This window comes from Eleutherodactylus coqui, chromosome 10, assembly GCF_035609145.1.
Source record: "Eleutherodactylus coqui strain aEleCoq1 chromosome 10, aEleCoq1.hap1, whole genome shotgun sequence".
Taxonomy (NCBI): domain Eukaryota; kingdom Metazoa; phylum Chordata; class Amphibia; order Anura; family Eleutherodactylidae; genus Eleutherodactylus; species Eleutherodactylus coqui.
In genome coordinates, this window is record NC_089846.1 from 116693242 (window position 1) to 116705844 (window position 12603).

General features: G+C 40.8%; 1 protein-coding gene across 1 annotated transcript in view; it reads left to right on the plus strand.

The window, feature by feature from the left end:
- IL1RAPL2 (interleukin 1 receptor accessory protein like 2) overlaps window positions 1-5236 on the plus strand; it is an 824602-nt gene extending 819366 nt beyond the window's left edge. The window contains exon 11 of the mRNA XM_066582114.1: window positions 4371-5236. Within this exon, the coding sequence (XP_066438211.1) occupies window positions 4371-5065 (695 nt within the window). The 3' untranslated portion in view covers window positions 5066-5236. The remainder of the gene's footprint in view (window positions 1-4370) is intronic.
- The last annotated feature ends 7367 nt before the right edge of the window (window positions 5237-12603 follow it).

Sequence of the window (12603 nt, forward strand, 5' to 3'; positions counted from 1 at the left end):
GTGAGTGCTGATGCCAGAAGAATGAGTGGTAATGTTGCAGCCTCTGATTGGTTGCAGAGGTCACCTGACTTCCAGGCTGTGCCAACAGTGAGATCTTCACTAGAGCTGCTCTGCTGTTTCCTGGGAGGAGGAGAGAAGTACTGCAGAGTGAGAGATCTCACTTTCTTTCTCCACCACCACCACCCCCCCCCCCCGCCTCCCCGCTTGGTACTCGGTCGAGTAATCAGTTACTCGACAAGACCGATGCTCGATCGAGCATAAGCCTTAAACGAGCATGCTCACTCATTCCTACTGGTGGGGTCTCTTTCGGCTCTAATGACATCAGCTACTTTCTGTGGCATACATTCTACTAACATCTGCTACACTTCAGTTGGTATTTCGCTCTATTGATCCTGCAAAGGCCTGGCTAGTTCTCTCTCTCAATGATGGACGCTGTTCATATTTCCTGACCCAACATTCTCCTTCATCCCAAAGATGTTCAATAGGGGTTGGGACTCTGGTTTGAGGATATGGATGCTCGACGATTGGACGGGCTGCACAATGTAAAACACCATTGGATTTGTCCAACAAGGTGTGTTGTCTTGTTGGACGTTTTACTGACCATTCCCAGAGTATTGCCACATTGTTGTCAGCACATTATAAGTCTAAAATGTCAACGTACACCTCCGTGTTCATGGTTCTTGCCCCTACAACCAACGAACCAAGACCATGCCACGTAAAACATCCCCAGACCATAATGGAGCCTCCGCCATATTTAACTGTTGGCTCAACACCTTCAGCTAAAAGGCCGTTCCCTAAGCTCCTCCACACCGAGGTACATCCATCTGACATGAAGATTGAGTAGTGCGATTCCTTGCTCCATAAAAGTTCTTCCATTGTTCAACTGTCCAATGTCAATGCTCCTTGCACCAGCTAAAGTATACCAGACGTTAGTAGAAAGTATGCTACGAAGAGTATCCAATGTCAGTAGGACCAATGTAGTATTAACATATGGAAAAAAATACTATTGATTATTGCTCAGGTGCCCAATTACTTTTGGTAGGATAGTGGACCTTCAAACTCTTGCCATGTGTTGCCAACTACAAATAATGTATGCCACCATCAGTAAAAGCTCCCTACCCTGCACGACGAAGCCTGTGGTGCTATAGAAATATTATCGGCAAGCTGTTCGACTGCTTTTATCCTTTAGTTTAAATTCCCATAGCTTCCGCTTCAAAAACTCCGGTCTCCTTTTTTAGAACCAAATTCTGTTAATAAATGTCTTCCTACTTGATTTATGTCTATGTCTGCCGTGTTACAAACACCTGCAATTTATATCAAGATCTGAAAATTGATGTTTGTGTTGGAGGGTTCACATAGTGCGTTTCTCCCGAACATACTAATTTAAGGTATCTCCGGTGGCTGATTACATCAGCACATGGTAATTTAAAGTCTCTTTAAGACTTGATTGGATGGTCCTTTTGAAAGTTAAGTTCATGACTGTGTAATTATATGTTACAGCCACACGAGGGTGTGTGTTATTGTTCTGCTCTTATAATTGGAGCCTCGATTCGCCGCGGCATTACTTATACCTTTGATACTTGGCACCAAACATGACAGCTTCTTTTAGCTGGCAGCACAGGGAAATATTAAAGTCACAGTATATCATTAATACCTTCTCCGAAGCCAAACTCATTAAAATAAACACTGCTCTAGAAGAATATATTGCATGTAATTAGCAAAATTATCAAAATGCTACGATTGCAGGATGTGAAGGAGATGCCAGACAAGCTTGCAATTTGCTTAAATGTCTGCGTTCATTTTTTTTAAAGCACAAATTACAGTTTTCCAAAGCAGCCCACCGTGAGATGCGAGGTAAAGCAATTTTTCATACATTACTAATCCCATAGAAGTCGAAGATTTTTTTTTTTTTTTTTTTTACTTTGTAACTCGGAGCTTCTGTACGAAAGATGAGACAATGACAGGTCAGCGGGGCTACTTGCTCTTTCAATCCTTTTACCTCTATGGGGTAAAATATACATTGATCGTTTTTTGTGGAATGCAGGGCAAGTAAAACTTTTAAAGGCATTTACAGAACAATCTATGAATTTAAAGGGGTTTTCCGGGGAAATATTATATTGATGGCGTACAGTTAAATCGGATGTGGTTTGCCACTTGGGACCTTGGCAAATCCACTGTCGTCAACGCCACAACATGGTGGTAGGAAGCAGAAGCTGCTGCTCCGCAACCTGTTCTTTTGATTTTAAGGAGAGCTGTGCCTGCAATTACCAGCATCGGCCACTACACGGGTGTTGGAGCAGCAGCTTCCACTCTATACCCCTATGTGTGTGTGTTAATTGTTTTAACCAGTTGGACACTACAATCAACAGTTTTTGTAAGTGCTGGGGTATTTGTTTAAAAAAAAATAATAATTTATTACCCCATACCAAGCTGGGCTCTCATTTTACCGACCTCAGAAGGATGGAAGGCTGGGTCGACCTTGAGCCGGTTACCTGAAGCATGAGAGGATTGAATCAACAACCTTCAGGTCATGAGCGAGAGCTCAGGACTGCATTTCCGCTGCCTTAGCACTCTGCACCACACGAGGTTCTAAGGTAGTGCTTTGGACCTCAGAAGAATTTGTCCTTCCCCTGGTCTTGCAACGCTTTCTTCCCACGATCGATTAGGGCAGGTTGTAAAGGACACGTCGTCACATATTAAAACAGGAGAAAGGAATGACTTTGTGTAGAAGCAGTGAAGAGGGAAGGCAATTCAAACAAAGTGTTTAGAGATTTGGGATATAAATTATTTCAGCAGTGTTGTATTAGAGCTTAGGACTGGAGAGCAGCACAGAAGTCATTTCAGTGTTTTCATTATATGGTGGATAAATTAACTATTGCTTTTTTGGCCACAGTTTACAGAAAGATAGCAGAAGCCTTAAAGGGATTCTGTCATCAGATTCAAGCCCCCCGAACCATGGGAACCATGAATCCGAGACAGAGATGCCTATTACCCCCTTGTTTTATTCTGAAACACTGACGTTTCAGAGCAAACATTTTGAAGTTTGCTTGAGAGCTGCTCTGTGAGTCACGGGTTGGGCCATGCCGGCCTCTCCCTGCCCGCTGCATCAAGACTGATAGCTTATCTCCCTATTCACAAACCGAGAGATGAGCTGGTATTTTCAAACAGCAGGCGGGAAGAGGCTGATGTGGTTTGCCCTCAGGGGAACAATAGGCGTCTCATGCACAGATTCGTTCACTTGAATGATTTTTCTCTTGGGCCAATAGTCCAAATTTGAAGAATCACTATGTTTTATTTAAATCTTATTCTCAGACAAGATTAAATGTAATGTGTGGTGTCCCGCATATCAGACAGCACATGGACATCCCGTCCATGTGCTGTCCAATGCGAGTTGAGAATCTTAGGAAAAACTCGCTATTGGCCATGTGTATACAGCCTAAGAATACACATTTGTAAATCAGGTGTTGTCTCAAGGACACCTGATGCAATGAATCAAGAGCTTTATCAGTTGTATCAGGTGTGCTTGAGATAAAACCTGGACTGTCTAGGGCTTTATTGATTATATGACCCTATTGCATGTTAGTAATATGGCTTAGGTCGATTCCACACTACAGTATTTCGGCCTCCATTTTACGAATATGGGTCTCCTGACCTGAACTCTGAGTATCATAGGAGGGTATAATGCTCAGAGTTCCAGCAAGGAGACCCACTGTTGGGTCGAGACACACTTCTGTACTACGGTCACAAGACAAGAGCCAAAATAGTTTAGTATGGCACCAGCCTAAATCAAGAGAGTGGTCCAAAAAGTTAAGAGATCCTTGCCTTGCAGGAACAAGCATAAGGATACAAAAAGATAGCAAAAGCTCTGAATGTTCCTCAAGAAACTTTGGCAAATAAACCTAATTTTAAATGGGTGTTGAAATAAGTTGATTGCAACTATATGGGATAAACTACCATGACTTAGAACACAATTTGGTGTGAAGTCAGTCATTGATATGGTTTTAGGTTGAAATGAGCTGCATAGTTCTTTTATGTCTGACCAGCAACTAGGACAATTCTCTTGGAGCTCATCTGCATGACTTATTACTATTCGCAGTAAGCTTCATACAGCAAGCAAATTTATAAGAGATCAGAAGATATAAACATGGGAGAGTATTGTACACAAGCTTTTAAGATGTATTGTTAATGCAAGGCATATTAACGTTAATGACCTCTATTGTCTTCACCCCCCATGGGGGGATGGAAGTGGTAAAATCTGGCACTTAATGATTGAAGTATGGAATATAAATGGTGAAAATGGTCTTCGTAATAATTCTGAATGCATTTGCAGGTTTTAGGCAATATTTAAATCTTCTTCTCATGTCTTGCAGCTTACATGGAAGATCTTGCAAGGTGCGTTGAGCAAAGCAGAAGACTAATCATAGTGCTGACCCCAGATTATGTCATCAGAAGGGGATGGAGCATTTTTGTGCTGGACAGCAGACTCCACAATATGCTGACCAGTGGGGAAATCAAAGTCATATTAATAGAATGCACCAATTTGAGAGCAAAAGTCAATTATCAAGAAGTAGAATCCTTAAAACATGCCATCAAACACCAGTCATTAATCAAGTGGGATGGTCCAAAAAGCAGCAAACAAAATTCTAAATTTTGGAAACGCCTAGTCTACGAAATGCCTGCAAAAAAGAAAGAAGTGCTATCCAGGCAGCATGTCATGGACAGTGGAGAGCAGAGTCTTTTTGGAGACCTACAAACTGTACCCTCCATTGCAGTAACAGGAACATCTGGTACGTTGCCACCTTCAGAAGATATATCTGGCTACCATCATGCAGAAGCAATGCAAATGAGACATTTCTGCAGAGCCTATGAATATGAGAAACCAGCCCCAGTTATGCCAGTAGCATCTCTAGGCAATCACCATACATACTGCAATATACCATTAACCCTTCTCAACGGACAACTGAGCCACAACAGTGCAGCCAAGGACCCACAAGAGTTCCATGGAAATAGTACATTGATACCAATATCGTCAAGGGAGCTTAGCATTACCAGTGATATTTGGTAGTAAGTAGGACACAGACGTCTTGTCTTCGCTGCTGTACCGGCTCTTTAAAAAAGTTTTAATGAACCTTAAAAAACTCATGCCACAGGGGTGCCAAAGGAAGCTTTCATGCAATGGCACAATTACTCAGTTTTCTACTGGAGCATTTTGTTTACAAATACCAGGATATTGATATAAAAGAATCCTGCTTTTTTTTTAGTTCCGACATAGTAAAAAAAAAAAAAAAAGATACAAAAATAAAATACGGTGTAAATGTTTTACTGCGATGTCAGGAGAATTAAAAAAAAACAAAAACAAAGAAAAGAAACAAAAAAAAAAATATTTTAGTTTAGATGTTGCAATCTAATGGACAAACGTTCAGTACGGTATGAAACAAAGGATTATTTCTATATATTTCGAAAGTCATTTCAATACAATAAAAATGTTAACTATAGTATCTTTATTTTAGACTTCTAATTATGCAAATGTCATAGCACATGCTGAAAATGTTTCTTTTTTTTGTAACGGAAGGATTGTGTGATATCATGGAGGGTTTGTCCTCTTGTGAGATTGTCACACATCCATTAATAAAAACTGCACAATAGAGTTAACATGTTGATGAAACCTTTCAATGCTAGAGAGGTGAAGGCGGGGATGTCTCTAGCAGTGAGCGGGTCAGTGTTGCACACACCAAGCCTTTTTGTGTACTGCAAGCACAACATTGTTCTGATTAGTTACATTTGTAGCGAGCATGCTTCTGTTAATTTATTGCAATAACGTTGACATCCTATTACTTTATTTAAGAGTTTCATAGTCACATGCTCACTTTTTTGGGGGGGGGTTCCTATGACTTCTAATGGGGAGAATGCTTCCATAATACAACCTGCTTTGAAATATTCCACAGAGGTTCAAAATAAATTCCTATGGACACTGTATTATGATCTATAGTATTGCTGTGTGCATGAGCCCTTAAAAGGGGTTGTTCCACCAAAAGACGGTTTCCCCTGTTTACGGAATGGTGGATAACTCTGATGGGTGCAGATGCAACTCCAAAGAATGGGAGTCCTGAAGGTCCTTAAAGGAATGGAGAGGTGGTCATGCATGAGCTCTACTGCTCCATTCGTTCCAATGGTACTATTGGAGATTGCCCCCTCAAATTGAAAAAAAACAGCAGTATTTGTACAGTGGTGCTTGAACGTTTTTGAACCTTTCAGAATTCTCCAGATTTCTGCTTATATTTAATAGAAACTACATCAGATTTTCACATAAGTCCTAAAAGTAGATAAAGAGAACCAAATCAAACAAATGAGTCAAAAGTATTAGAATTCGTCATTTGTTTATTGAAAAAAATGACCCAATACTACATTTCTGTAAGGGGTAAAAGTATGTGAACCTTTGCTTTCAGTATTTGATGTGACTCCCCTGTGTAGCGATAGCTGCATATGAACATTTCCGGTAATTGCTGATTAGTCCTACACGTGGGCCTAGAGGAATTTTAGCCCATTCCTCCGTACAAAACAGCTTCAACTTTGTTATGTTGATGGGTTTCCTACCATGAATTTCCTTTACACAATCTTTCTGACTGTGGATTGGAGGAGTCCAAACTCATTAGAAATGTATTTTGTTTTTACTTTTTCTATCCTGATAAGAATCAACAACTGTACTACTTAGGTTTTCAAACAAATCTTTTGTTCGTGCCATGATAAAAAAAAAAAATAAGTCTTATTATTTTTATAGTGTTAACTTATTCTGCGGCACTTTCAAGCAATTTATTTATTACCCCACCAAGCTGTGTACTCATTTTACCAACCTTTGAAGAATGGAAGGCTGAGTCAGCCTGTAGCCAGCTACTTGAACCACGTGGGGATAGAACTCACAACCTTCAGGTCATGAGCAAGAGCTTAGGATTGCATTTCTGCTGCCTTAGCACTCTGTGCCACACACTTCAGAAAACGTGTGTTGTGAAGCTCAGACTCATAGATCCCTGTTCTTTAAATAAAACAGGTAGCCCACTCACACCTGATTACACTAAAAAAAAAAAAAAAAAAATTAGGACAGCGCTCCAAGAATGTGGGTATATTACAATTGTGGAGATACAAAAGATTAGGACTCACTTGGTGCAGACCACCCATTGTAAAACAGGCCACCACACCGCTGGTCCTAGTTTGCCTTTAATGTTATGTGACACTCGTCCACTCTGCCATCTAATAACTGTGGTAGTCCATATAGACAGGGAGAGCCTCAAGGAAAATCCCAAGGCATGCCGGTACCTTGGTTGCAAGCACAGAAAGAAACAAATTATAAACAAACCCAGCGCTCAGGGTGTATAAGTGGGTGGTTTACAGAGAAATAGAGGATGCACTTGGATAAGTTCACACGCAACAGCAAGCTTTCCCAATCATCCAGGTGCGCTTATAAAGTATAACACTTTATTCAGGTTTCTTGGAAGCGTAGAAACATGGACGCACACACTTCCGGTTGTTCAGCTAGAAGTATCACTACTAGAGATGAGCGAGCACGCTCGGTAAGGGCAGTTACTCGAGCGAGCATCCCTCTTCTCGAGTAACTGCCTACTCGTCCATGCAGGCTCGGGGGGGGGGGGCGGCGGGGAGAGAGCAAGAGAGATCTCACTCTCCCCCCCCCACCCCCCGCTCCACTCTGCTCTCCCCTGCCCCCCCCACCCCACCCCCGAGACTGCTCAGACAAGAAGGCAGTCACTCGAGAAGAGTGGTGCTCGCTCGAGTAACTGCTCTTACCGAGCATGCTCGCTCATCTCTAATCACTACGCATTGATAACATGTCTCTATATCACTGCGTTCCATGCTTGAAAAAGAAGGTAAATCTATTTAAAAAGCCTTCCGAAATGCATTGCATTTCTCTGCGATTCCTGTGCTGTTCGTCTTGTATCCATGGAAAAAAAGAGGTGTTCCTACACTTCCAAGAAACCTGAATAAAGGGTAATACTTTATAAGGGAACCTAGATAATTGAGAAATCTCGCTGGTGCCTCAACTCCTCATCCAAGTGCATCCTCTAGTTCTCTGTAAAGCAGCCACCCGGATCGCTGGGTTCTTTTGTAATTTGTTTCTGTACTCACACCTGATTATCATCCCAATGACTGAAAACATCTGACTCTAATTTTACATTCAAATGATCTGCCAATCCTAAAGGTTCACATACTTTTCCCACTCACAGATGTGATATTGAATGATTTTTCTCATAGTCTAATATTTTTTCTCTTTTGTTTGATTTCGTTCTCCATTTACTATTAGGACTTGTGTGAAAGTCTGATGTAGTTTTAAGCAGAAATATTATAAATTCTGAAGGGTTCACAAACTTTCAAGCATCACTGTACAGTAATTCATTGTCCTGTACAGATATTAAAAAGTCTATTAAGGTTTGCGGACTATCAATATGGCGTTCATTGCAACTGCTATAAGGGTTATAACCAAGTCTATCCAGATGCTAAATTGTACTAACACATCTCCCACACATGTACAGAATGACTCAAATCAGGGACCTACGGTATACACAGTTACTGGTTGCTTTTAATTAGTCGGGTAAATGACCTTTATCAATATGTTCTGCTGCTTGAAGCATTTGTCAATATTTGCTAAATTACTTTATAAGGAAGCTTGATAAGTTAGACACCAGGTTTTGTACTTTGTTTATTGGGGTCCTTTTTTGTAAAGAAGAATAAAAAGGATGTATTTTATTGTGCATACCAGGAGATTCTGGACACTCACTTCAACCAATATGTAATGTGCTCCAAATGTAGCAATAAAAAGTTCAACAAAAAGGAATGTACACAGGAGGTTCAGTTTGAATTGGGCAGAAAGACATCCTTAACTGTAGTAAATTACAGACAGAATGGTACTGTCCGCCTTATAAGGGCTTATTACCCCTCCTTTCAGATGACAAGTTGTGAGGCATTGTAATACAAAACACAGATATCAGTCTATGGAACCTTATTGTATCCCCATATATAAGGCGGTATAGTGACATGCTCTATCGAACACTACAGGGTAAGGCGAAAGTCTGGACACACCCATTTAACTGGTGTAACTGTGTGAAAATTGAATTCCAATTTGTGAAAGTATTAATTGGGAGGAAGGCTTTTTTGGTGAAGGAGACATTTTTAGTGGCCATTTTGAACTCTGCCATATTGAATTCAGCTCAGGTTTTTCAAATGGCAGGAAGGTCATGTGATATATCAGTCTTGGCTGGATTTTACTCAAACACACTGCAAGTGTCAATTTTGTCCTATCTTTATTTGTTTAGGTGTTAAGTGAGGGCAAAGTTTCACAAAGTGTACTACATGACATGTTCGATGTGTCCATCATTCTGCCAGATGCACTGAAAAAGTCTTGGCCAAAAATGCAGCCTCCTGCCCAATACAAACCTTCACACTTAGGAAGGCAATTTTCTCATTCCACCACCACTTAAACAGCTGTGTACAGATATTTGCCGCACCATGTATATTACAGAAATATTCTACATTAGAAAAAAAATCTTTCAAAAAAGGGTTTTGTAGGACCTTGGATATTGATAGCCTTAGCTATCTGACTCCTGGCACCATCACCGATCAGTTCATTAAAGGTGTACCCTTTATTGCTTATCATACATTGCTCCATACACTTTATAGTGCTTGTGTCTGGTATTGCAGCCCTCTTGAACTGGACTGAGCTGCAGAAGGTGGGCTACGGCAACAGGCACAACCACTGCAAAGATTACAGAGATGTTTATCGTAAACAATGAAGACATCACACTAACCTAAGCACAGTGGCCCCTTTAATTAGTCGATTGTGTGGGGAGTTGGAACTCCACTGATCTGATATTGATGTTCTATTCTAAGGATGGGCCATCAAAGTCCCAGAAAACTCATTTAATGTGGAGCAGCCAACTTCAGACTACAGAAATGGATTTCATGTGCCGCCATCCAGAATGTGTGGCATCGGACACAGAGTACAAAATATGGTCTCTGCAGGACCAAACAGTTAGGCTTCATGCACACAGCAGAGTCATGTTAATGGAGCCTGTAAAGTAGCACACAGAAGCCAGATGGCCTTTGTGCCATGCTTACTTGTGTACCATATGTCTTCCTAGGAAGAAAAACTTTGTACATATGTATGCAGAAACAGGGAAACTCTGTATGCCTTATAAAAGACACACGGAGAGACAGTAAGGGCCCATGCGCTTCTTTCTGTGCATGAGGCCTTATAGGGGTTGTCCAATAAGAAATATTGTTAACAATTAAATCTAGCCCATAATTCTTAACTTTTCTTTTACACTTATTTAAAAAAAAATGTTGGCCTGGTGCAGAATGACCATGGCTCACTTGTCAGTGGAGCCATGGTCAGATAACGCCGTTCCCTTTGCTCTGTACACCAGGCTCTGTCCACTGTACGCTGTGCTTCTTCTGCTTGCCCCTACTCTGCTGCCCGTAGGGCATTTGCTTGCTCTTGCCTCCTGTCTTAAAGAGCCAGCATGCACTCCCTAATTCCATCCTTCACCAATCTCAACTCAGGTCCGGCTATATTAGGAATCCTCCCCCACATGGAGGATGCCTACGCAATCAGTCTCCTATAACCATAGTGTCAAAGCCTCTGTTCATTACTTCTGTCTGACCCTCAACTATTTTGACTTCTGTGCTTAGTGACTTTGGCTTGGATTACCGGACTTTGCTATTGCCTGCGACCCGCCCCAACTATCTGCCTGTACCACCAGCCCTGACCATCACCTGTCTGTGTTGCATTTCACACCTCAGCCATGCACAACTTCAGCAGTCACACCACAGGGACCATCTGTGCCAGTAGCAAATAAAAAAAAAATAATGCCACCTACTGATTCTATTCTGTGTCCACCTCATTAATTGTTCCAAGGTGGTCACACATGCTCAGTGTTGCTTCTTTCTCTGCTCCATGGGTTTATGGAGGAATCCCTGGTGTTGTAAGCGGCTGCTTCTGAAGTCTCTGCGTCTTCTCTGATGTCAGAAGAGATGCTCAACAATTGATAAGAAAATGAGACAGCAGTACCACAGAGAAGCAAGACTGAGCATGCATCTTCCCCAGGACACAGAAAGGCTCTCCACTAGAAACAGCAGGTGGCGCTATTCTAACAGTCCTGGAATATCTGGGGATAGAAAGTTTGTTTAATAAGTGTAAATGCAGAAAATATAATTATGGGCTGAATTTAAACATAAGCAATCTTTTTTTCATGGGACAAACTGTAAGGAAAGAGACTTGTATAGTGAGAAATGCAAGGCGTTGTTGGTCAGTGGTGTATTGCAATTGTTGGGCATCCCAACAGTAATTAGCATGGTTGTCTTCCAGCACAATGGCAAATAGTTTAATTTAGACCACAATCTCTATTCATAGCTCTATAACCTTCTCTACCACATGGGTCATTCAATACTTTTTTGTGAGCGTCATGAAAACTTTTCAAACTTTCTTCTCGTTATTAAAAGTTTCCATTAGTGTTGAGCGAAGTGAAGTAGTAGAACCCTGTTTCAGGTCACGTTCTGCTAAAACATCGGTTCAACGCAAACTTGATCCTCGGGTGATTTGTCTTGGCCAAACCCACTAAAGTTATTCTCCTGCATTAGTCTTAGTTTTCCTTGTTTTTAAATCAAAGGTTAAAAAGGAGGAGGAAAAAAGCGAAGAAAAAATTTTAAAAAAAGGAGAAGATAAAAAAAGAATGAAACATTTTTTTGGTTTTTGTCTTATTTTACTTTTAACTTTTTTCCTTCCATCTCTTTCCTTTTTTCCTTCTCCTTTTTTCCTTCTTTTTCTCTCTCCCTTTTGTTTTTACTTATTTTTTTCCCTTATTCTTAGTTTTTTGTTTGCTTATTTTTCCTTCTCTTTTCTTTCCCCACTTTTTTCCCCTTCATATTTTCCCCCTTTTTTTGTCCTTTTCCATTCGTTTTTTCATATTTCTTTTTTTTTCTAATTTATTAATGTTGCCTTAAAACAACTCAAAAGTACTTGGACACACTCCTTGGTGACTTAAGAGTGGTATACAGGGCTTTTAGAGGTCATAGGCTAAATTGAATGTTTTTGCCCAAATTCAGCCAAACTGAACTTTTCCAAAGTTCACTCATCACTACGTTACACTTACAGATGTAGCAAATTTGCTTGTCCCGTAGCAAGGCTTTACTGTGTAGAAAAGGAACATGTAAGTAGGTTTACTTGGAGTTTTACAGAACAATATTTTGCCAAATGACAACTCCGCTTTACTACATCTGTACTTTATACGTGGCCTCATGTTTCACCTTCACTGATTTTCTCAACATTTCACCTTTGCTCTGTCAAAATCACTTATGACAAAATGTGCAAAATTATGCAGAAATGACCAAGCCACGAACTACAGCACGTACAAAGGTTTTCTCGACGCTGGTAAAACAAACAGAAAAAGAGGATTTAGTGTTTTCCCTTATTGTCTGGTATCTGTATGTTCTGCGCGGTGCATTTGCCACTTGAACGACTAAAGTTGGCAGAAGGGATTGCTGACTTCCTGCAGAACACATCTCTGAACGGAGCATTACTGGTGTCTGCCAAGAGCATAG